General features: G+C 49.6%; 9 protein-coding genes across 13 annotated transcripts in view; 5 read left to right on the forward strand and 4 right to left on the reverse strand.

Annotated features, from left to right (window-relative positions):
* The window catches only part of LOC126573015 (protein kinase C and casein kinase II substrate protein 3), a 30,854-nt gene extending 24,329 nt beyond the window's left edge, over positions 1 to 6,525 (reverse strand). For all 3 annotated transcript variants that reach the window (XM_050232792.1, XM_050232791.1, XM_050232790.1), the window contains exons 1-2: positions 6,364 to 6,525; positions 5,267 to 5,739 (exon numbers count right to left, since the gene is read on the reverse strand). The gene's annotated coding sequence lies outside the window, so the exon portion shown is untranslated. The remainder of the gene's footprint in view (positions 1 to 5,266; positions 5,740 to 6,363) is intronic.
* A 628-nt stretch (positions 6,526 to 7,153) lies between these two features.
* LOC126573013 (protein nessun dorma) lies at positions 7,154 to 9,839 on the forward strand. Of its 3 annotated transcripts, none has more exons than XM_050232786.1 (2): positions 7,154 to 9,382; positions 9,617 to 9,839. In XM_050232786.1, exon 1 carries the CDS (start codon positions 7,207 to 7,209, stop codon positions 9,349 to 9,351), a length of 2,145 nt encoding a protein of 714 aa, XP_050088743.1. In that variant the 5' UTR covers positions 7,154 to 7,206; the 3' UTR covers positions 9,352 to 9,382; positions 9,617 to 9,839. The 3 variants fall into 3 exon arrangements, with proteins under 3 accessions (XP_050088743.1, XP_050088744.1, XP_050088745.1); XM_050232787.1 differs by having other exon boundaries at positions 7,154 to 9,356; XM_050232788.1 differs by having other exon boundaries at positions 7,154 to 8,994.
* On the forward strand, positions 9,722 to 10,436 carry LOC126573033 (transcription initiation factor TFIID subunit 13). The gene is made up of 2 exons (XM_050232814.1): positions 9,722 to 9,916; positions 9,999 to 10,436. Exons 1-2 carry the CDS (start codon positions 9,875 to 9,877, stop codon positions 10,365 to 10,367), a joined length of 411 nt encoding a protein of 136 aa, XP_050088771.1. The 5' UTR covers positions 9,722 to 9,874; the 3' UTR covers positions 10,368 to 10,436.
* Positions 10,437 to 10,444: 8 nt separating this feature from the next.
* On the reverse strand, positions 10,445 to 13,407 carry LOC126573014 (apoptosis-inducing factor 1, mitochondrial). The gene is made up of 4 exons (XM_050232789.1): positions 13,008 to 13,407; positions 12,869 to 12,912; positions 11,140 to 12,403; positions 10,445 to 11,070 (listed from the first exon to the last, which is right to left on the reverse strand). The coding sequence occupies exons 1-4, from the start codon at positions 13,096 to 13,098 to the stop codon at positions 10,601 to 10,603; spliced, it is 1,869 nt and encodes a 622-aa protein (XP_050088746.1). The 5' UTR covers positions 13,099 to 13,407; the 3' UTR covers positions 10,445 to 10,600.
* A 37-nt stretch (positions 13,408 to 13,444) lies between these two features.
* Positions 13,445 to 14,534, forward strand: LOC126573029 (28S ribosomal protein S18b, mitochondrial). Its single transcript, XM_050232811.1, has 2 exons — positions 13,445 to 13,539; positions 13,661 to 14,534. The coding sequence occupies exon 2, from the start codon at positions 13,724 to 13,726 to the stop codon at positions 14,390 to 14,392; it is 669 nt and encodes a 222-aa protein (XP_050088768.1). The 5' UTR covers positions 13,445 to 13,539; positions 13,661 to 13,723; the 3' UTR covers positions 14,393 to 14,534.
* Positions 14,534 to 16,062, forward strand: LOC126573019 (pyridine nucleotide-disulfide oxidoreductase domain-containing protein 1). Its single transcript, XM_050232797.1, has one exon. It carries the CDS (start codon positions 14,538 to 14,540, stop codon positions 15,972 to 15,974), a length of 1,437 nt encoding a protein of 478 aa, XP_050088754.1. The 5' UTR covers positions 14,534 to 14,537; the 3' UTR covers positions 15,975 to 16,062.
* A 39-nt stretch (positions 16,063 to 16,101) lies between these two features.
* Positions 16,102 to 18,260, reverse strand: LOC126573024 (RING finger protein 121). Its single transcript, XM_050232802.1, has 5 exons — positions 18,052 to 18,260; positions 17,947 to 17,981; positions 17,560 to 17,701; positions 16,834 to 17,453; positions 16,102 to 16,770 (listed from the first exon to the last, which is right to left on the reverse strand). The coding sequence occupies exons 1-5, from the start codon at positions 18,082 to 18,084 to the stop codon at positions 16,650 to 16,652; spliced, it is 951 nt and encodes a 316-aa protein (XP_050088759.1). The 5' UTR covers positions 18,085 to 18,260; the 3' UTR covers positions 16,102 to 16,649.
* Positions 18,261 to 18,636: 376 nt separating this feature from the next.
* On the forward strand, positions 18,637 to 19,726 carry LOC126573027 (uncharacterized). The gene is made up of 3 exons (XM_050232809.1): positions 18,637 to 18,844; positions 18,907 to 19,089; positions 19,150 to 19,726. Exons 1-3 carry the CDS (start codon positions 18,707 to 18,709, stop codon positions 19,582 to 19,584), a joined length of 756 nt encoding a protein of 251 aa, XP_050088766.1. The 5' UTR covers positions 18,637 to 18,706; the 3' UTR covers positions 19,585 to 19,726.
* A 31-nt stretch (positions 19,727 to 19,757) lies between these two features.
* The window catches only part of LOC126573023 (cAMP-dependent protein kinase catalytic subunit beta-like), a 1,193-nt gene continuing 421 nt past the window's right edge, over positions 19,758 to 20,529 (reverse strand). The window contains exons 2-3 of the mRNA XM_050232801.1: positions 20,317 to 20,529; positions 19,758 to 20,249 (exon numbers count right to left, since the gene is read on the reverse strand). The exon at positions 20,317 to 20,529 is cut by the window's right edge and continues 183 nt beyond it. Of these exons, the coding sequence (XP_050088758.1) occupies positions 19,758 to 20,249; positions 20,317 to 20,529 (705 nt within the window). The remainder of the gene's footprint in view (positions 20,250 to 20,316) is intronic.

Consider the following 20,529-nt stretch of genomic DNA (forward strand, 5'->3'; position numbering starts at 1 on the left):
GGAGGGTTTTAGGATTAAAGAAGATTCAGCTTCACCTCGAATCAACTCAAACCGAGCTTTTCCATCCAGCGCACGCCGCCATCAATTGGCCATCATGTTCTGTTCGGTCACATTAGCGAGCGGTAGCGACAAATGCGTGCTTCCCTTCCTGTCGTTGCGAAGCCTAAATAAACATCAAACTAAAGGCAAACATGCCAGCCCGATTTGTGCGCTCCGCTCTTCTCCTCTAGCCCGCTGCTGCACTGCTACTAATTGGATTTGACAACTCGCAGCAATTATGATGTCGCAGTGGTTCGCTGGAAATGGAAACCGATCGTGCGAGGGGGGCGAAAAGAGGGGAATTGGAGCATAACCACACCACGGTGGCAAATCGCGCATTCTAACGTGTGGCCCCCGCTCGCCCTTGCCTCGTCCTCAACGGTCTCGCTTCGTGCGGTTACCGAGTGGCCAGCTTTCGTGCTGTTCTTAAGGCGAAAAACCTTTCGTTCTTTGCGGCCAGTGGTACGATAAACTGTTGCGGGAGATGTTTGAGTTGAGCAAATTAGCTTACAGAAAATTCAATTACCGCTCACTGAGCTACAGGCTTAGCTTCAATGCTTTAAGACCTTTAGTTTGCTTCCAGTAAATGAGCAAAAGAATATATTTCTTAGCGTAGCTTAACATCCATTTACAAAAACTCTTCTACATATCCTTTCCACTCACGAAAGTGCAGAATCCAGAATCGAGGATCCATTCCCACGCCACCGAAACACCATTAATCAATCGACTATAACCGATCCGCACCATCATCACGAGGATTCGATGCAACGGAATAACGTGCGCTACATTCTTTTGATCCATTTCCGGCTGCCCCTTATCAGCGATGCGACACCTGCGATGGAACATGGATGGAAATCATGCGCCACTCTACCACCGGCGACCGCGCGGCGCCCAGTTGTGACACAGTTCGGAGCGTGCGCGAGGCGCCCTTACGCAAGATTCGTGCGAGCGAAGGTGTGTGACTTCATGGCGTGCCACCAGTTCACTATCAGCAAACCGACCGACTAGTGGCGTGTTGTTGAGACACTGCACTGCTACAAGACTTAGACAGAGAGAGAGAGAGAGACAGAGCGTGATAAGATATCAGAACTGCGATGTAGGTGGCTAGAGCTCGCCCCCATTTCCTCGGTGCTGCAATTATTGCTCGGTGGTCGAGCAAAGGGTCTGTTAGATGCAGTAAACAAATGTGCAACGAATACCTGCCAGCGGAGGTATCGGTGGAGAAACCCGCATGGGTCTCATGAGATGATAACCGGTTCGAACGCGTAACAAGCTCGTGGCTCGAGTCCAGCCAAGCCGCGAAACCAATCCAATCCTCCTCCTACTCCTCCTCCTCCATCGGCAGTCTGCCAGCCAAACGAAATGAATGATTGGACATTCTTTGCTGGCCATTAACCTTCTCCTTCGCCGTGTTCCGAGATTCGCGACCATTCTTGGCTGATGGCTTCCCAATTTTCTCTCTCTCCTCTCGAGCCGGCTCGCTCGCTCGGCGACAGCAGCATCCACACACAAGCGGCACACAGCGGCCACCCTTTTCCGTCCACCACTGATGACCAAAAGAGCTGTGGCTGAATGGAACATAAATTAACGAACGGTCAATCATTGGTTTTCGGACCAATCGAGTGCCATCCAAACCAAACCCCGCGGCCCTTTTTCCTTCGCTGCTTTTTAGGGGGTTTTGTCTTTCTGAAAATGTTTCCAGAAACATAAGAACCATCACACAAGTGTGAGTGTTAGTGATCGAGAGAGAAAGAGAGAGATCAAACACGATGAGTGACATGTGTTAAATCTTACATTCAGGTGTTGATGATGATCATGCTAGTGCTGCTGCTGTGGGTGATGTGGACGCTACGGTATGAGATCAGCTCAGCGTGGCGCTTCTCGTGCTGGAAAACTCACCAACACAACCAGCAGCTGCAGCAGCAGCACCAACCGGTGCCATAGTACAGGCGGCCACAAAATGACGGACACGAAATGATTACGAAACGTTTGCTAAGTGAGCGATAATCATCTAGGGTTGATGGGCGGTGGAGGAAGGTGTTTGTCCGCTCGCTAGCACTCCCATGAAACGTCCGCTTAGCGTCCCTGTTAACCACCTTCGGCGGACACTACATTTGCGCATCATTTGCAAACCCGGCGCTCCGCATCTCGATAACGCGTCGAGAGGGCGCCGCTGGTTCTTATCATCACAGGTGTGATGATGACGTGAGATCACGGTTGTACCACGCGCCATCCTCACCTTTACTTGGCTTACTATCACCCGGCAAACGGATATCAAATCGGAATCGGACATACAGGCTAGGAATTCACGAGCCACATGTTGTAGCAGAAGCAGAAAGAGCGTTCTTGTGAGAATATTTTATACCGTTCCGGCGTGCTGGCCACACCGAGGACTAAGGGAAGATTCCAATGCATTCTACCAGTTTCTGGCTCATCGTACGATCACGCTAGACTAGTGGAAGCCAGTTTTAAGATATACCGAAAGCCAGTGTGTAGCCGCTACGGCTATCTCATCGCCAGTCGGAAAGGTTTCCGGCCCTCCGGGGCTATGGATCTGCCAACTCCAAAACCGACAGAATCCCGTTGGCTTTCCTAAACACCACCATCACCACCACCGCTTCTTCGTCATGCTCTCGAGGCCTCAGGGAGATGATGTTATGTTGTACGCGCTCTTCGCGTAACGAGCATAGTCTTGGCTCTTGCCTGTTGCCTTTTGTGAGAGCGGCAGCACCCAAGTGCCACGATCATCATATGATGCCATTCTTCGATCGATCGAAGATCGAGGAGCATGATGATGCTGAGGCGGCGTTAAGGTATTCCGTCGCTTGGCCCGTTCGGCTGATAAAGCCGTTTGATGGCGACGATGGGCACGGGAAGACGGGCGGCACGTCACCGCCAACGCCACCACCGCAAAGAATCTGGCGAGAGTCGATGGCCATTGTTATTGTTTGGCCATGAAACACACGCGCACACCCTTTCCTGTGGTGTTTGGATCCCGTGTTTTGACGTTTCTTCGAAGGCCAATCAATCTCCTCTAGCAGGATGATAAGTATGAGAACGAGAATGGTGCCCCATAGGACTAAAGTAGCTTGGTTTAAAATGGAAATGAGTGAGAATACGACTACGATACGGGTTCCTCAATCCTGCCACCTATCACTTTGTAGTTATGTGACCAGTTTAAGATGCGATCAAATCGGGGATCGAGATCTACGGATTGACATTTCTGAAATACCCAAAAGATCGCTCAAAATATTGTGAGCGCAAAGCTGCAGTCCGCATTCTCATGCTTCTTTTTAACCATTCTTTTCAGCTCAAGCCATTTGCTGCAGAACCACTGACTGACTTGCCAGCTTCCTATGTACATCAATCAAAAACGGAGCGAGTGGGCCTCTTATCTTCATTCTTCTCGCTCATCTAGAAACAGCGAAGAGCGGTTGTGAGAACACATGTGACCACGAAAGGTAAAGTCAATTCATGCCGGCCCAATTATTCCACTCAATTTTCGGTTACGTCACCATCACCCCCGGATGGGGGGGCTGTTTAACTGTTCCTTGGCTAGAAGAATCGTCGCCTCTCCGTCGTTCGTGAGCTTCCTCTTCCAAGCAACTCCATTTGTGGCACCAGCTGGAGGTCGCCGTTAGTAAGCACAAACATGTGGGAGCCGCACCATCCTGTCCCCTTTAGCTCTATCACCACCGGCAGTCGATGTTGTGGCCTCCTTTTAAATGTTTTGCTAAATGTCCCCACCAGTTCCGCACTTGCTGTTGTACGGGGAAAATTATGTGCGAGCGGGGTGTCTTTTTTCATTCCACATTTTTTTATTAAACGATGACACATCGTTGTTCGTTCGTCGCGACTCATGACGAGAGTTTGTGGTTCTGCTGGCTGGTACCATACCAACACAAACAGAGGGAACGCACAGCACTCTCAGATAAGTTCTCACTGGAGTCGGTCGTCAATCAAACACCAGGCAGTAGGCAAAGGTCGCAGCAAGCATGTTGGTGCTATCGTAATCGTTATCGAAAGCATAGCCCCACACGCTGGATGCAGTCGTTTGATTGGTGGTGGTCCATTTTGAAACAATATACTTTGTGACACCAGGTATCGCACGTCGACGGGTTTTCTACCGAAATGTGTCGCAAAACCTTGCTTGCTTGACGGGAAACGCGATCAACCATCATCATTATTCGTGATGTAGCACCCGCTCCACAGCGGTAGCGGGACTCTTCGCTTTCCCCCGGCCAAAAACGGTACCGCGCAAACCGCCCAACGTTTGGCTTATCTTATCAGCAAACAGTCGCCGAGAGTGCTCAAACGAAAGCGGGCGGCATTCGCTTCTATCACAGTTGAACCCACGCAGTTGGATGTACCTTGTTTCCTCCTGGTGCCAGACAGACACTCGGAAGGATGTTTGCACTCAACTCCCGTTAGCAAATAGAGCAAAGCAAATTGCGGTTCAAGATGCCCGCTAAAAAAAGGGAAGAAATAAGTCATTAGAGTTAAAATTAAAAACAAATAGTACATGAACGAGGCTAAAATTGTTTCTACTGAAAGCAGGAGAAAAGTGAAAAGGAACTAAAAAGTTGGATAATTAATCTGATCCCAAAACATGAAGTAAACAGGCGATAACTCGTAGTTACCATCGCTGCATTTCCGTACCATTCAACGCCTGCCTGAACGATAAAAAATTGAGAACCTGATTTTCTGTACTTGGTTCCTCGGTAGCCCCTGAATTACCCTGCCTGCGATGTTATGAATGACAAGCATCCCATGTTCGACACGAGCCTTTGGATGTATGTTTATCCGGCGTGATGGTGGTTCTGCTGCTCGTGTGGTGCATTCTAATATTTGTTTTGGCTTCCAACAGTTTTCCTATTCTTGCCTACATCGGTCGGTTCATATATTCCAGTCGGGTGCGCGTACGTGACAGGGAAAACCGTACAGGCAGGACGTGGAGAAGGTTGCATAAAGCACATAGTGCGGGGGGAGTGATGTTATAGGAACAAGTTCAAGGTTGCATTAACAATGCGACCATTGTGGTTCACTCTTCGCCTCGATGCAACAGAAAATCCTGCCAGCTAACGAGGATGGCGATAAGTCAAGGGGTTCAAGGTCGCGAAAGAAAGGGACAGCACTAGGCGATGTTTGTATTATGCTGCGCTTTTCCATAGTCCGCGAGAGTTTCCCGGGAAAAGTTGTCAACTGAAATCAATATTCCTGTATTTACCTGCTATAATGATGAACTGGATTCACACACAGATAAGCTGTCGCGATGATTCCTTCAAAGTAGCTCAAACACTTTTAACTGCGAAACGAAAAACTCAAAATCACACTCTACGGCACACACGGAACGGGAACGGACTTCGAAGAAGTGCACAACAATACAACAAAAACGTTAATCACAAGGTAACACAATTTCATGCAGCGCGCACAATTACTCTTCTGCCGTTTTCCACACCGTGTTGGCGGGCTGCTGGTGAATTCTGGAGAAAGATTTCGCACACTCCGGACTTCCGCGATACCGGCACTCTCCACTCCCGAGAAAAGCGACGACACCGTGGACACGAGACGGAACACCTTAATAATGCGCGACGTAACTTCACTTTTCAACTCCAAAACCACTCTGAACACGCCAACACCCGAGTGCGGCCGTGCTGGTGGTGGTGCTGCTGGCTAGCTGGCTAGCAGGCTGTGAAAATGCTAATCGGGAACGGAGGAAAATGGAAAACTCTAAATTAAAAATACAGAACATTTACACAAATGTGCGCCGCTGGTGCCCTCCTCCCGGGTGGCGGGGAAGAGTGCGCTTCAAGAGCTGGAAATGCTATTGTTGCGCCGCGAATGTTTACGGTGACAGCCGCAGTGATATACGACGGTGGCGGAGCTGTAGATTTCCGCCATGATGGTGATGATGCCCTGGGTTGCGATGGTTCCTCCCTAAAAATCGCACGCGAATCTGATTGAACGTAAACCGCGCCCGTGAGGAATCAAAAACCAAAAAAGCACATCGCAATGCAAGTTGCCAAGGAGATGCACAATTTGAGTCATGGCAACCGCGGTCAAGGCAAAGATGATTGTGCACGCACCTCCCCGCGGACTGGTGAGCTGGAAGCGATTCAGAAACCGATTTTCTCAGTCAGATAAACGGGCGAGCGGCCCTTGCAACGGCAGAACGCCCGGTGACCTAGGCGCGGTCGAACGAGAAGGGCAGGAGGAAGGCGAGGGGGGAATTGCCTCCGTCGCCGTCGCCGCTGCCAATGATGGTGATGATGGAAGATAAAAAGTTGACCGAAATTCTTGCGATTAAACTCTCGCCACACACACCTTTTCTTTGCACACGAACGCGCGCACAAGCACAAACGAACGAACAAACGCACAGACGCACACACGACACGGGAAGGGAGAGGAAGGATAATTTTCGCTTTTCCTTTCCGAGCTGCCACGAATTCCACGACGTCCGTCGATTTTCCTTCTCAAAACCCAACAAAAACAAAAATCGCTTCGGACGGGCACCGATACCGGAAACCCGGAGCTATAAACGGGTTGACAGTTGCCCCAGCTGGCATGCTCGCGGCAGGAAAAACGAACGCAGCAGCCGAGCAGGGAAAACCCGATCATGGGTGTTCGTTGGGTATTTGATTCATACGAAAGAGGTACGGTCTTTTCGTGACTCGTGACAACATTCGTGAAACTGATGAAAAAAGCAAGATTCTACATCTTCCCGTTACCATCCAAGATGACTTTTACAAAAGTCTACAGCAAAAAAGCAAAAGCCACCAAAAAATGTGGTTGTATCGCGAGGAGAATGCGATTGAAATTTGCAAACCAAATGGCACTGCACCAGGTTGTAGCGACTTTCGCTACAAAATAAGGATTCTTTTGCAGAAGGCATTAAACACACTCACAATCAACACACGCTATCGATAGAAATCTCAAAAAGAACACTAAATTTACACCTCGGAATGCCGGCCAGCTGGAAAATGTGTAATCCGGTGTGCTGGCGGTGAGTGATATTACCGCTGGTCTACTGGGATCGCTTGACAGTCGAATCGTTCCGTTCAAAATCCTTTTTTCAACCGCCAATTTGATTCCAACAACAACTCAGTAACGCGCGTTCCTGGAAACTACGCCTCGTCCTCGTCTCTCGGTACACAGGAAAAAAGCGCCATGGAAGTGTACGAATTCAATAAAACCTTGCTCACTCGTCTTATGGAGACAAGAAACGTGCTGAACGGCAGCGGTGGCAATGTCCGTGCGTCGGAGATACGTTCTGAGTGGATTTCCTATATCGAGGTGGTCGTTGAACCGACGGGTTGGCAAGCGCTGTGGAAGGCTTCCCGGGCGGTGTGCGAGAAGCTGTCGGTCAAGTATCCGCTGCTGGTGCTCGGAACCGTTGATCAGGTGCTGTTTGATGAGCTACAGGCCAGCTTCATTGTCGAGGCGATACAGGATGACGACGTGCAGCTGCTGGAGAAGGAGTTGGTGGTGGATTTGGAAGAACTGTGGCCACTGCGGGAGCAAAACAATCCGGCCCTCAACGTGACCATCACGGCGGACTGTATCGACAAGCTGCGCTTCTTCTACCAGAATCTGTGGATGCCGTGGGACGGTGAGGAGCAGGATGATCACGGCTGGGTCGAAAATCATCTGGAATCACGCATCCGCCTCTGCCACGATCTGAAGAAAAAAACCATGTCCTGGCAGTTATCGTCACACGTTATGTCCCTGCTGGCCGAGGCACGTTACATCCAGAGAAAGTTGAAGCTATGGGAAGACGAGGAGGCCGAACGCGAAGAACTCGAAGCGGAGAACGAAGAGAAGGAGCTCAACGATGCGTCGATCCTGGAGAACGAACGATCGTGTGATCTGTTGAAGCTAAACATGCGCCTTGCGGCCATCAAGAATGAGATGGAAATCCTGGAGAACCCGGCCATGCGACCGGTGTTCGAGAAGGTGCGCTTTGGGAACGACAAAAATATCACGGAACAATCGCGGCTGGCCTTCATCGTGACGCAGATCGATACGGTGGAAAACCAGCTGGTGTATCTGGAGCGAACGAAGCGTCTGATCGATGGTGAGACGCAGGTAAAATTGTGCGAATCCCTTCAACATGCCCTCGATCACTGCAGTCCGGATAGTGCCATCTACTTGCCTGCAGGTACGCGACAAAACATCAAATTCCTCGCCTACCTCAACAGCGGAGGCTCGTTCCGGGGTGTCGGTGATGCGAATTTCCTCGAGGATCATGAGCAGGCGGTGAAAAGCAATCCCACCATCGCTTCGAAGGATGATGATAGTGTGCTGCTGACCATTGACGGAGATTTTACACTGGAAAACATTCATTTCGACTGCTCAAATGTCCGCACCGGGGTGATGGTGAAGGAGGGTAACGTGCTATTCCGCAATTGTTGCTTCACCGGAGATCCTACCTCGAGCACCAAGCAAGGCGTGGTCGTCTTCGGAAACTGCAAGCTAACGTTTGAAAACTGTCTCATCAAAGAGTTCTCGACCGGTATCTACAGCAACAGCGATTGCACGATCCGCCTCGTCAACACGACCATCCAGAAGTGCGTAAACGGCATGGAGGTGCTGGATCAGTGCATGGTGCACTTCGAAACGGTCACGATCCGGGAGTGCCAGCAGTACGGTGTGCTGTTGGAGGATTTCAACGAAGACCTCGAAACCACCAATGGACCAACGGCCAGGGGGGTAGCGGCGGCGTCGAATTCGTCGCAGGTCTATGAAGACTTCAACATGATCGATCGGGAAGAGTTCAGCTTCGCGGGTCGCAACGAGTTTCATAGCAACGCCAAGGGTAACTTTGTGATTAGGAAGGTGTACAGCAGCCGATTCAACAGTTCGTGCTTCATCGAGGAAATCGACGCGGATGGAACGTTTGAGGATGCTGGGGACGATACGCTGCAGCAGGACCGGACTGCTTGTAACAACACGAACGTAAGTTTTGGCTACGATGTACCGGATGCATCGCTTTTCTCCTCAACCAAGCAACAATCGTTGTGCGACGAAAACGGAACGTACTTGAAGCAAAATCTATCTGACGATCATTCGACCAACGATACCGGGCTACCGGGATCGTTAACGCACTCTGAAGAGGACGCCCAAAACGACGGGGACGAAGAGTCGAACAGCTACAGTGAGCGGGATACAGCAGTTTTCGAACATAAACCGTTCCATTTATCACGGCGATCACCCAGCAATTCACCCGAACAGCGGCGATCTTTTTCGTCGCAGGACGGCGAAGACTCGGTATGCGTGATCGAAATCGAAGATACCATTATCGAGATTGATTAGAAGAGGTACTTACCATTGGTGCCGCGTTACGGTTAGTGATTGTGTGCAGTTCTTGTTTAGTTGTTCTGTCCCGTCCACCGGTACTATTGTCCAGTTGTGTCCCGTTTACTGTAACTTTTAGAAGAATTGAATTTCTGCTGGTCGTTCGTCTCCCGTACTGTCCAACGTCCTTCGTTATAACCATTTTTGTTATCGCTCTGCGAATGTAATCGGAAATGCCATTAATAATGATTCGTTTTTGTTTGTTCTCTTCCCTAACGGCCAGCTTGAATTGATGGAGGATTGAACTGCTACGCAGCCGCGACGCCGGTTTCCCTTCGAAGAACGCAGCCAGAATCTGTCAAACGCAAGTTTGCTGCAAAGGTCTGGTAAAAAACAAACAAACAAAAATCTGCGAGACTCGTCGGGGCCACCAATTTTGTTCTTGTAACTGTTCTTTTTAAAACAAGAAGTTATTAATAAAAACGTTATCTTTATTCTGAACTATCCGTGTATCCGTGTTCCGTATCGTCTTTCATATAATATGGCTGCCCCAGCTCCTGAGGAAGTGTTTGATCAAGCTGAAGTAAGTTCCTTCGCGGCAGATAGGTGTCGAAAGAACTGTCCACAAATTATTTGTTTTCCCTCCATTTACACCTCGCATCTAGGGAGAACAGTTTGAAGATGATGATCTGGGCGAGGTGCAGATTGAAACTTCTTCCGGCCGGAAGCGATTGTTTAGCAAAGAATTACGATGTATGATGTACGGGTTTGGGGACGACCAGAACCCGTACACGGAGAGCGTCGATTTGCTGGAGGATCTCGTTGTGGAGTTCATCACCGAGATGACTCACCGTGCGATGGAAATTGGCCGCACGGGACGGGTGCAGGTTGAGGATATTGTGTTCCTGGTGCGCAAAAACTCCCGCAAATACGCCCGTGTGAAGGACCTGCTGACGATGAACGAAGAACTAAAGCGTGCCCGGAAGGCGTTCGATGAGATTAAGTACGCCGGTGCGGAAGCAAAGATCAAATAATGACCCCATTCCTTCCTACTTGTACTTTTCCTATAGTTATTATTTTCTTTCAATAAATCAACTAAACATTACCCAGCTCTCTGGTAGTTTCATTCATTTAACAATTTAAGAACTATTTACCCACCACGACAATACACGATTCTACGGTAATTTTGCGCTTACTCTGCATCTCTGCTGACAAGTTTTACAAATGCGGATTCGATCGACTGCAAACCCATTCCCACCCGAGCCCGTTACTTTGCCTTCTCTAGCTCGTCATCTGCCTCTTCTGGCGGGGCAGGCCTTTCGTGTAGATTAAACAACTTGGCCACCTCATTCAGATCATCGTATTCGGTGTGCTGATCCAGAATTTTCCTCGCCGTTCCCATCCGATTAAACACGTTCCATAGCACCATGCCGACGACCTTTTTGTCTCGTAGGTAGAATATGATGCCTTTGTCAAAGTCTTCGCTCGGTTCCTGGTCCTTTGTTGCAGCTGGCACGGGCACTGCTTGCTCCTTCTTTGGACCATCCCCAATGGCGTTTGCTGCTTGAAGTTTTTCCGAATCACTTGCACCAGCAATTGAGCGGGCCACCTCTTCAGCGGACCGTTTTGCGAAGACAGCTACCGTTGGGAGGGTGGAATCGATCAGACCAATCGCTTCGTAGCTAATACGAGGTCCCAGATCCGACCAGAACATGCTCTGATGTGTGTACGGGTTATCTATTCGGGAGAAAAGCAAAAATAATTGATTTAACTCTACTGTCACTTCCCTGTGCCACATGTACGTACTTTTCCCAACCATATTTTCACCGGCCAATCGTCCAGAGACGATCGCATGATCGTGATGCTCAACCCGCCTTCGACCGAGCTTCGTGTCGTAGAAACAAGCGGCATCGCCAGCAACGTACACATTCGAGCGGGCCCTTAGCTCAGCATCGACCAGAAAACCGCCATTCGTGGGGTCCACTTCGAGACCGGATGTTTTGGCCAAATCCGTGTTTGGTTCCGAACCGACAGCCACAATCACCTGATCCACCAGCAGCACACTATCGTCGACGAGCGTCAGCTTCACCTTCTCACCCTGCATGTCGACTGCCTTGACTTGCGTCTTGGGCCACACTTTGACACCTTCGTCACGTAATCGTTCCGTTGTCCAGCTACTGAGATACTCCGGCAGAATCTTGGCCATATTACCACCCTCGTGGAACAGTTGATACACTTCGATCTTCTTCTGGCGCGTTTGTTCCGATTTCGAAAGCGCGCAGGCCAGTTCACTGCCCAAAAATCCTCCTCCGATGATGGCCACCTGGCAACCATCACCCAGTCGTCCGGAAAGTTGCTCGAAATCGTGGACACTCTTGAAGAGCGTTACCCGTTGGCGCACTGCCAGCGGGGCGGATTCGAAAATTGGCAAATTCTTCGGCCGCGCACCGGTTGCTATGAGACACTTGTCGTACTCGATCTCAGTACCATCGGTAAGGATTGCTCTTCGGTTGACGACATCGAGCCGCTGCACCTCGTATCCACGGGCAACGGAAACGCCTCCGTTTGCTGCTTCACTGAGCTTGAGCGGTTCGATGTAGTAATCTGGTGGTTCATAGTAGATGCTCCTCTCACCACCATTCCACTGACGGAATTTGAGGGGTTCCGTGTTCACCGGATTGTACCACAGCTCCTTCGACAGTGGTGGCCTCATATAGGGCATTTCGAGTTCATTCGTTATCATCAGCACCTTTGCCTTGGCGTCGTGCACGCGTATAGCGCGGAATGCCGCAATACTGGCCGTTCCTCCACCAATCAGCAGATAGGGAACGTATTTGGGTAGATCCTTGGAAGATGCGGGATAAGGATGCTTCTTACGGGGTGGCTTTTCCCGTGTGTCATCTGCTGGCGGTGCGCTATCGAACAGACCGTTGTAGTAAGCGAGCCCTAGACCGCCAGCGGTAAGAGCGATCGCACCCAGCAAGTAGCCCGTGTACGATGATTTCGGTGATGGTGGTGGTGGCGGAGGACACTGTGGCCCTCCCGATGCTAATGATGTTTTTGACGATTCCTAACGAAAACGGAGAGGACAGCACAAATTAGCAAAATGACAACTTTCCATCGAACTATGCCTAGGAATTTAAACAATTCTGGGAACCTCCTCTACATCGAATTCTTCTTTTTCGCACTTTTCACACGAAACCACAACCGGATCGAGTGGAACCAGAGGTACGACTGGCTTGGGCTATCAAAGGAAATGAATAAGAACATGATAAGCTGCCGGTTGCCCACCAATGCTGAACGGAAACGTGATGAAAACCTTAAAAAAGTTCTTAATCGGAACGTGACGCTTCGGAGGAGCAGGATAGGGACTGGGATCGTTGGGAAACTGTATCAATTCGCCCATCATCGGTATCCGTCGGCTATCTTCACAAGGCATTCCACCGGTATCACTCGGCGACTCGGGAGTTTTCTCATTACAAGGGCATGGTTCCGATGATGGATCGGTTCTATCATTCGAATCGTTTCGATTTACCTTCCTGGATATCCATCGTCGTCCATTCAGTTGCTGGGTACAGCCTAGAAAAACGGGCCGGGCATGCAATACAGAAAAATCGATAAATCGATATGCTGTGTGTTGTGGTTATTACATCAGCCGGGCGGTCTCCACTCACCTGCAGCAAGAAGATTATTTCGCACGCGAACTATCGCCGGATGTGCGGTTGGGCGCACGCATCCGGCTGCTACACGGGACACGGAAAGCATCCTGCACCACTAGCTTGCGTTTTTCGTTTCACGGATTGGCCCTTGCAACCGTCGGATGTACGCACGTTTCGGAAGTTCTTACTGCACGAGCATTCAGTTTGTTGTCCTGCCAAAACACCCCACACCGCCGGATTTCTGCTCCTGCGCCAGGAAAATGTCAAACACACTGGGTGGCTGCGGCATTAATTTGGCGAAGAATTCCAAGAATCTTGCTCAATTTTCGCCAAAAATTGATTAAATTTTAACGTATTTCTCCTCCTTCGATAACGAGAAGGATACTTTGATGATTTTATGTTAGAAACGTGAGGTAAATGATGCCTTTTGCGAAAAACCGAACCGAAACCAAAATAGCTTACGGATCTAGCCGCATGGAGCTTTGTTTGTTTTCCCAAACGTCAGCCTCTTAGAAATCCGCCCAGCACGTTAACGGATTAAAAGCCGGTATGTAAATTCCCCGAAAATATGAGAATTCTGAAGAGAAACGCTAGAAATACCCTCCTTAAAAGATACTCCAAGATCCCCGGTTTAATGGATGTGTTTCCTTTTCTCCCTCGCACCGTAGGTTGTGGTCGTTTTTATCAAGTTCCCAGTTCCGGAAAATTACGTCACAGCGGCGCCTGCTAAAATGTCAGTTCTGCGACTCTTCGGTGGTGAAATCATTTCCATTTATCGCCAAACGTTACTCACTTCGTTCGCTGGTCCTGCAGCAAGGCATATCGGCACTGTTTCGCAGCAGCTGCGAGCAGCGGCCAGCACGGAAAAGGAAGCGGAAACAGCGGAAGAAGTGGCTGGGGACGAGGAACAAGCAGAAACCAACGCAGATAAGCAGCGCGTTGTGGCGGAAGATGATCCGAAGGATCGCACACGGATAATCCCGGTGGAAACGAGCGTCCGGTATTTGGCGAGCGAAGCGTACCGGCAAACCTATCAGGACGATCCGGTGTGGAAGCACTATCGACGCAATCACAAGGGCGCCTATCCATCGAAGTTAACCCGCAAAACGTGCATACGCAAGGGCCGCATCTCGACCGGCAACCCGTGTCCGATCTGTCGCGACGAATACCTTGTGCTCGATCATAACAACATCGATCTGCTCAAGCAATTCATCTCTCCGCAGACGGGTGAAGTGTTGAGCTACCGGGTAACGGGGCTGTGCCAGAAGAAGCACCTGCAGCTGCTCGTAGCCGTCGAGCGTGCGATGGACCGCGGCATGCTAACGTTCGATGTGCCATTCCGGGAGTACGATTACAGTGAATATTACGCGACGAACGAGGTGAAGAAAGCAGTGAAATAGGACACGGACAAAGTGGTGCGTGTTGCGAGATAGAATTTAAGCATTTTCAAACAGTAACATTAACACGTAGCTAGTGGAAGTGTAGAGAGTTGTCGAGAAAGAAAAGATACAGGAGCATTAAAAGAAAACCTTCACAAACGGTGCAATGTCTGACGATCTATCCTGTACCTACCTCATCATTGGTGGAGGAATTGCGGGGGTAACATGTGCGGAAACGTTAGCAGTACTCCGACCGGATGCCACCGATCGCATCCTGCTCGTAACGGAATCGTCGCTCGTGAAAGCTGTTACCAATGTGGTGCCCCTGGGCAAGCTACTGACCCGGTTTGATGTGGAAGAGCGAACTGCCAGCGAATGGGCCAGCAGTAAAGTCGTTGTGCTGCAAGATCGACTTGAATCGATTACCTCGACGAACCGGTACGTTCAAACCGCTGCCGGAAAGCGCATCAAGTATCGGTACCTGTGCCTCTGTACCGGTGCAAGGCCGAATATCATCGATAAAGCGCACGGAAGTCCGCATGTGATCGGTATCCGTGATACGGAGTCAGTGGAGGAGTTACAGAAACGGATCAGCACCGCCTCTCGGTTGGTGGTCGTCGGAAATGGTGGCATCGCTTCGGAGCTAGTGTACGAGATGGGCGGAATGGAGGAGATCCACTGGGTAATCAAGGATGCGTACATTAGTTCGACATTTGTAGATTCCGGAGCGGCCACCTTTTTCCAGGAACGGCTCAGCGCTCAGAAGGCTAGTGGCGCCGATGGAAAGCAAATTTACCGGCGAATGCGTTACACGGAGCAGGGCAATGAGCAGACGTCAAGTGAGCCGGGAAAACGTGGTGGTGCAGCTCTTGGTCCGGATTGGCATCGAGCTTTCGATATCGGGAAGGCGATGCAGAACCAAAAAAACGTTACAATTCATCCTTCCGTCGAAGTGGCGTCGATCGTGGAGCGAAGCGAAGATCACAAATTTCGATTGGGGGTACATCTCACGAATGGTACCGAGATTGAGTGTGATTTTGTCGTATCCGCTACCGGCGTTGTACCGGCTGTTGGCTGGCCTTGTGATTGTCCCTTTAAACTAGGTCCCGATGGCGGGCTGTTTGTCGATTGGCATATGAAGACCACGGTGGAGGATGTGTATGCGGCAGGGGACGTTTGTTATGCCGGCTGGGAGCACGCACCGCACTGGTTCCAGATGCGCCTTTGGACGCAAGCGCGCCAGATGGGTGCAATGGCCGCTCGAAGCATGGCAGCGAAACGGGCCGGTGAAGAGATATATCAGGACTTTTGTTTCGAAATGTTTAACCACGTGACGACGCTGTTCGGGTATCAGGTGGTGCTGCTTGGACGCTACAACGGTCAGGGGCTGAACGACAAGTACGAGGTACTGTTACGCATGACGCCAGGGCTTGAGTACATCAAGTTCGTGCTCGTCGATGGGAAGCTGCAGGGGGCACTCCTGGTAGGAGACACCGGACTTGAGGAAACGTGCGAGAATTTGATTCTGAATCAGCTGGACCTTTCACCGTACGGAGATGATCTGCTTGATCCCAACATCGACATAGAGGATTACTTCGATTGAAGAACGTTGCAACCGTATAAGGGGAAGTGGAAATGCCTACATAGATTCACTATAACAAGAAATAAATACCGAATCAATTTAAAACGTGTGTCCTTTTGGTTGTGAGAATGATTAGGATAAGTTATCTGGCGTTTTCGTAATTTGTATTTTACCATTTAGGTATGCGTATTGCTAGGAAAATCGTCGATCAAAGTCGTAAGGAGGATGAAGGAACAAATCGTACGTCGCTTACTCATAAACGCAGACACTCAAACGATGCACTTAAAATCACGAAAAATGCTAACTTACAACTTAACTTAGGTGGCAATCGTTCAAACAGACACAGACATACCAGTTCATCAGGGGCATCATTTCACGGGTAGGAAATCTCGTTTCAATTTCGGTAACGAAGATGGTATAAATAAGAAGTCACGACTGTATGCTTCGCTCGCGGAATTTAGACAGGCGTAGCAAACGGACCCCAGAGCTGTGAACGCAGGTTCGTGGTTACTTCCTCGCTCTTTCGTCTCTCGGTCATTTTTGGTAGAAAACAGATCGTGCGGTCTGCGGTGGCATCACACTGACTAATGTACGAACCCTGTCCCGTTGTTCCGTTTCCAGGACACCCCGCAGAAGGTAAAATACAAGCGAAAGACATACACGAGTCCTTTTGGCGAGGTTTCGTTGGTTTGAACACTATTCCAAGCCTAGCAACCAGTTGATACCTTGGACGATGAACAGGATGAGCGGTTGCCAGGCAACTAACCACCGAATCCAATCCAGCAGCTGACCGTACAGTACGTGTGGTCGTTCCCACCTGAAAACGAAACAGAGCACAATTAGCAATGCTAGGGGCTTTTCAATTCCAGAGAAAACTTACGGATTGCAAAACATCTTCTTCAGGTCGACTTTCTCCTTGCAGTAGGGACAGGTTTGTTTCTTTCCCACGATGCACCAACCGCGGATGCAGAACTCGTGGAACACATGATCACAGGTCAGCTTGTACGTGTTCTCGATCACGCCCGTCTCGTTCACGTCCGTCAGCAGCTGGTTGCCGCAAACGGCGCAAACGTTCCGCTCGAGATGCCTCGTCGGGATACCCTTCGGCGTGTAGTACCCAATATGGCACGCCATCTTGTCGGCAGCAATCTCGGAAATGTCGCGTCCTAGTACACCATAGTACAGCCCATAGAACACGAGCAACAGCCCTACGTCCATCCAGGTGTGTGGCGGTTGGTTAAAGATAAAGTTCACACCGAAGAACGTGAACATCATTACGATGTAACCGATGATACCGAGACCGTAGCTGAGTTTGTAGATGAAGTAGAACCATTTGTACACGAGCCGCGGTGTGGTACCGGCCACCGGTTTGCGTACTGCCTTCCGCATCACCAGCCCCGTGATACAGCTGAAGATGAGCCAGAAGAAGATGAACCGCCAGTACTGGCTGCGCAGGCTTAACACGAACGGTATCACCCATAGGGCAAGCAGTGTCATCAGCTTTTCGGGGAGGGAGGGATAATGCGTGAACGTTAATATTCCATCCAAAAGCCAACATAATCCAATTAGTGGTGCCAAAACATTGCCGACAGTGGTGGCAACTCACCGAGTAGGACCGATAGTGTCGCTTCTTCCACTCTACCAACACAATCTGGGCGATTATGAGCGTGACCAGCAGTATCACAACCATCTCCATGTGCATTGACTCATGCCCCTTATGCTTCTCGTACATCTTTATGTGCTCGAGCCTGGAAAAGAGATTAAGTTTGAGGCTGATGTGTTTGGCTTTGTCAAGAGGCCGCTGCGTAAGATAGCGCATGGTTTGTGTGGGTCACGTAGCGGTAACAGATCTCGTCACCATCATTGTCCCCCCCGCTGCGATAATAACGATCGATAAACACACTCATATTTCGGGGGAGGTGGGGTGAGCTTGAGTAAAGTATGATTTCCAGTCGAATGCACAATGACCCTTTCTGGTCTAGTAAATGCGTACCTCATCTTTTCTTCCGGTGTGAGCTCATCGAGAGGCTGGAAAAAGAAACGAGGAGCGTTAGTTTCGGCATCGGCAATTCGGATAAATCCTCAATAGTTTGTCTACCTTGTTTGGATCTACCGGCTCGTGCAAGTTCATCGCGATAAACACTATTTGCAGCAGTTACAGTAACTTGCGATGATTCCGTACTCCGGTCACGAGGTTGTACTTGTTCGGTTGATATATTTATGCTCCACTGTTTGTACAATTAATCTTCATCGCGTGGCGATTTCTATTTTTCGGCCAAAAAATAATCGGGTCTGTTTTCGTCTGGACCGCCAGAATCACCCAGATGGCCTACCGACCAGACAATCGCGTAACCTAGCCGCAAATACCCATGTCCGCGGCTGAGTTGTGACTAGAGCGAGCGCGAGGTCTCCTTGCTAAAGGATATGCCTCCTTGGATATTTTGTTCGGCTTTATAAAACATTTCGTGATATAGTGTAGAATTAATTAATTTTAAATATTCAGTTTCATTCTCCAACAAAAAACAAATCCTTAAATGAAACTAAAAAGGGTTACCCTGTTTCGGAGATACAAATTGCGTGTAAAATGGCGGCGAGAATACACACACACCCGGTGATTAGTAAATGGAAACAAAAGGACACGGGACTGTTTTTGCGAATCCCGTTATTCTTCGTGTTGCTACTGGCAGCAGCCTAGAAAGTTTTCCATCGAGTGCTCTTGTAGAAGCTGCTGCTGCCGTATTTAATCGCCAGTGATGACGCCGGAGGATTTCGCCATTCTCGAGTTGAATGCGCAAGAGCAACCCGCTTTGGAAGTAGAAAACGAAGCTCTCCACTATTTGCAGCCGATCATGGTGTCTGATTCGCCCAGTAAATCTTCAGAAACGAATTACGTGAGTAAATAGAGGAATCTTGGTAACGAACTCGGTGTACTGTTGGCTTTCTCCCTTCGCAGAGTTTCATGAAGCATTTTACGACGAAGAATTTGTTCTGTTGCAAGGGGCGCAACCCAAAGTTCTTCTGCTTTACGTGTGGGTATTTTATTCAAACCCGGCTCAGCATGATCACACACATGAAAATGCATCGTAAACCGTTCTGTGCGATCTGCTTCGAAACGTTCCACGATGACGACGATGTGGTAAGAATGTGGCAAACTTGGATGGATGTAGACGGTGTTCAATTTCAGACCACATTTTAGCCGATACATATCCTCGAGAATCATCCCGAGTTTTCGGGTAACGATGGCCGTCCAATAGCGCAGCCGGCTTATTCCTCTCCAACGGTGGCACCCCCAAACTCACCGTCCCGGTGCGATGAGCACACTAATGGCGGAACCGGATTCCAGCGGGATGGGATGATGTCTTCGCATTCGGTATCCTTGGTAACGATGAAGTTAGAGGAACACCAGCGTAAAAACGCTAAACCAGGAAGGAACATTCATCAACGGCTGAATCGATACGATACTATCCAGAGGCCCGCTAAAAGCCAATCGGGATCACGGAGCATGAAAAAAACGCACAAGCTAAAGTGCATGTCGAAGACAATACAAAACACAGACCAGGAGGATACTGCACTCGTGCGTATTACATCTCGCTTTGGTCGTTCCATTAGCCTGAAAGTGCCGCAGTTTTAAAATCCCTACATACTTCGTCGATTAGGTAGTTTATATTATCTCATATCTTGCTGGCATAAGCGTACTATCAAGGCAGGTCCGAAGAGAAGGACATGCGAATTGGGCATGGCATTGTATGCTAAATAAATCAAAAGTAACATCAGCCGGACAGTTAGTAACATTCAGCTTGAAAGCTAAAAATCGGCAAACTCCTTGGCGTACTCACACCGGGAAGCAATCTTCAAGCTGACTTCATCATGAAAATCGAACAGCGAAGCATCTCCTGAACCTTCCAGTTTCGGTACGTATGGTGCGACGAGATCCCGGTTGAGCAGCGCGTACCAGTTAACTCCCTTGAACCACCGGTGTTGCTTGATATCGTCGGTTCCGTTGCGTAAGTTACCGTACCGGCGTGACAGATCGGTCTGAAGCAGGTTCTGAATCAGGTGACTTAGATCCGGATGGAAGTGCTTGGGAAATTTGTACTTTTCTTTGCAGATACGCTCGAACATAGCCATTTGGTTGGCGCTCTGGACGTAGAACGGTGAGTATCCGGCGGACATCTCATACAAAAGCACCCCGTACGACCACCAATCGACACTTTTACCGTACCCTTTCGCATGGATTATTTCTGGGGCCAGATATTCCGGTGTACCACACAGCGTCCAGGTACGTTCCTTCACTTGCTGTAACGCATGCTGTGCTTATTAATAATGGTCACTCCGTCGGTTCTCTCCAAAATCCGAGATTTACCTTACAAAATCCAAAATCGGTCATCTTCACATACCCACGGTAATCGAGCAACAGATTTTCTGGCTTCAGATCGCGGTACACTAGCCCACAGGAATGCAAGTACTCCAGGGCCAGTGCCACCTGTGCTCCGTAAAAGATCGCTTGGGGTTCGCTGAACTTGCAGCAGCTTCGCAGCACGGTAAACAATTCGCCCCCATTCACAAACGGCATCAC

This window comes from Anopheles aquasalis, chromosome 2 (genome assembly GCF_943734665.1).
Source record: "Anopheles aquasalis chromosome 2, idAnoAquaMG_Q_19, whole genome shotgun sequence".
NCBI classification, from domain to species: Eukaryota; Metazoa; Arthropoda; class Insecta; order Diptera; family Culicidae; genus Anopheles; species Anopheles aquasalis.

What these genes read in the sequence shown, in the direction of transcription:
- LOC126573013 (XM_050232786.1), top strand. Translation starts at nt 7,207, where the DNA reads ATGGAAGTGTACGAATTCAATAAAACCTTGCTCACTCGTCTTATGGAG.
- LOC126573033 (XM_050232814.1), top strand. Translation starts at nt 9,875, where the DNA reads ATGGCTGCCCCAGCTCCTGAGGAAGTGTTTGATCAAGCTGAA. An exon ending in AAGTGTTTGATCAAGCTGAA is followed by an intron (nt 9,917 to 9,998) that starts GTAAGTTCCTTC and finishes CCTCGCATCTAG; the next exon opens with GGAGAACAGTTTGAAGATGA.
- LOC126573014 (XM_050232789.1), bottom strand. Translation starts at nt 13,098, where the DNA reads ATGCTTTCCGTGTCCCGTGTAGCAGCCGGATGCGTGCGCCCAACCGCA. An exon ending in AAATAATCTTCTTGCTGCAG is followed by an intron (nt 12,913 to 13,007) that starts GTGAGTGGAGAC and finishes CCGTTTTTCTAG; the next exon opens with GCTGTACCCAGCAACTGAAT. An exon ending in TGAAAATATGGTTGGGAAAA is followed by an intron (nt 11,071 to 11,139) that starts GTACGTACATGT and finishes TCTCCCGAATAG; the next exon opens with ATAACCCGTACACACATCAG.
- LOC126573029 (XM_050232811.1), top strand. Translation starts at nt 13,724, where the DNA reads ATGTCAGTTCTGCGACTCTTCGGTGGTGAAATCATTTCCATTTATCGC.
- LOC126573019 (XM_050232797.1), top strand. Translation starts at nt 14,538, where the DNA reads ATGTCTGACGATCTATCCTGTACCTACCTCATCATTGGTGGAGGAATT.
- LOC126573024 (XM_050232802.1), bottom strand. Translation starts at nt 18,084, where the DNA reads ATGAACTTGCACGAGCCGGTAGATCCAAACAAG. An exon ending in GACACTATCGGTCCTACTCG is followed by an intron (nt 17,454 to 17,559) that starts GTGAGTTGCCAC and finishes CTCCCCGAAAAG; the next exon opens with CTGATGACACTGCTTGCCCT. An exon ending in AAGAAGATGTTTTGCAATCC is followed by an intron (nt 16,771 to 16,833) that starts GTAAGTTTTCTC and finishes TTTCGTTTTCAG; the next exon opens with GTGGGAACGACCACACGTAC.
- LOC126573027 (XM_050232809.1), top strand. Translation starts at nt 18,707, where the DNA reads ATGACGCCGGAGGATTTCGCCATTCTCGAGTTGAATGCGCAAGAGCAA. An exon ending in AATCTTCAGAAACGAATTAC is followed by an intron (nt 18,845 to 18,906) that starts GTGAGTAAATAG and finishes CTCCCTTCGCAG; the next exon opens with AGTTTCATGAAGCATTTTAC. An exon ending in TCCACGATGACGACGATGTG is followed by an intron (nt 19,090 to 19,149) that starts GTAAGAATGTGG and finishes ACCACATTTTAG; the next exon opens with CCGATACATATCCTCGAGAA.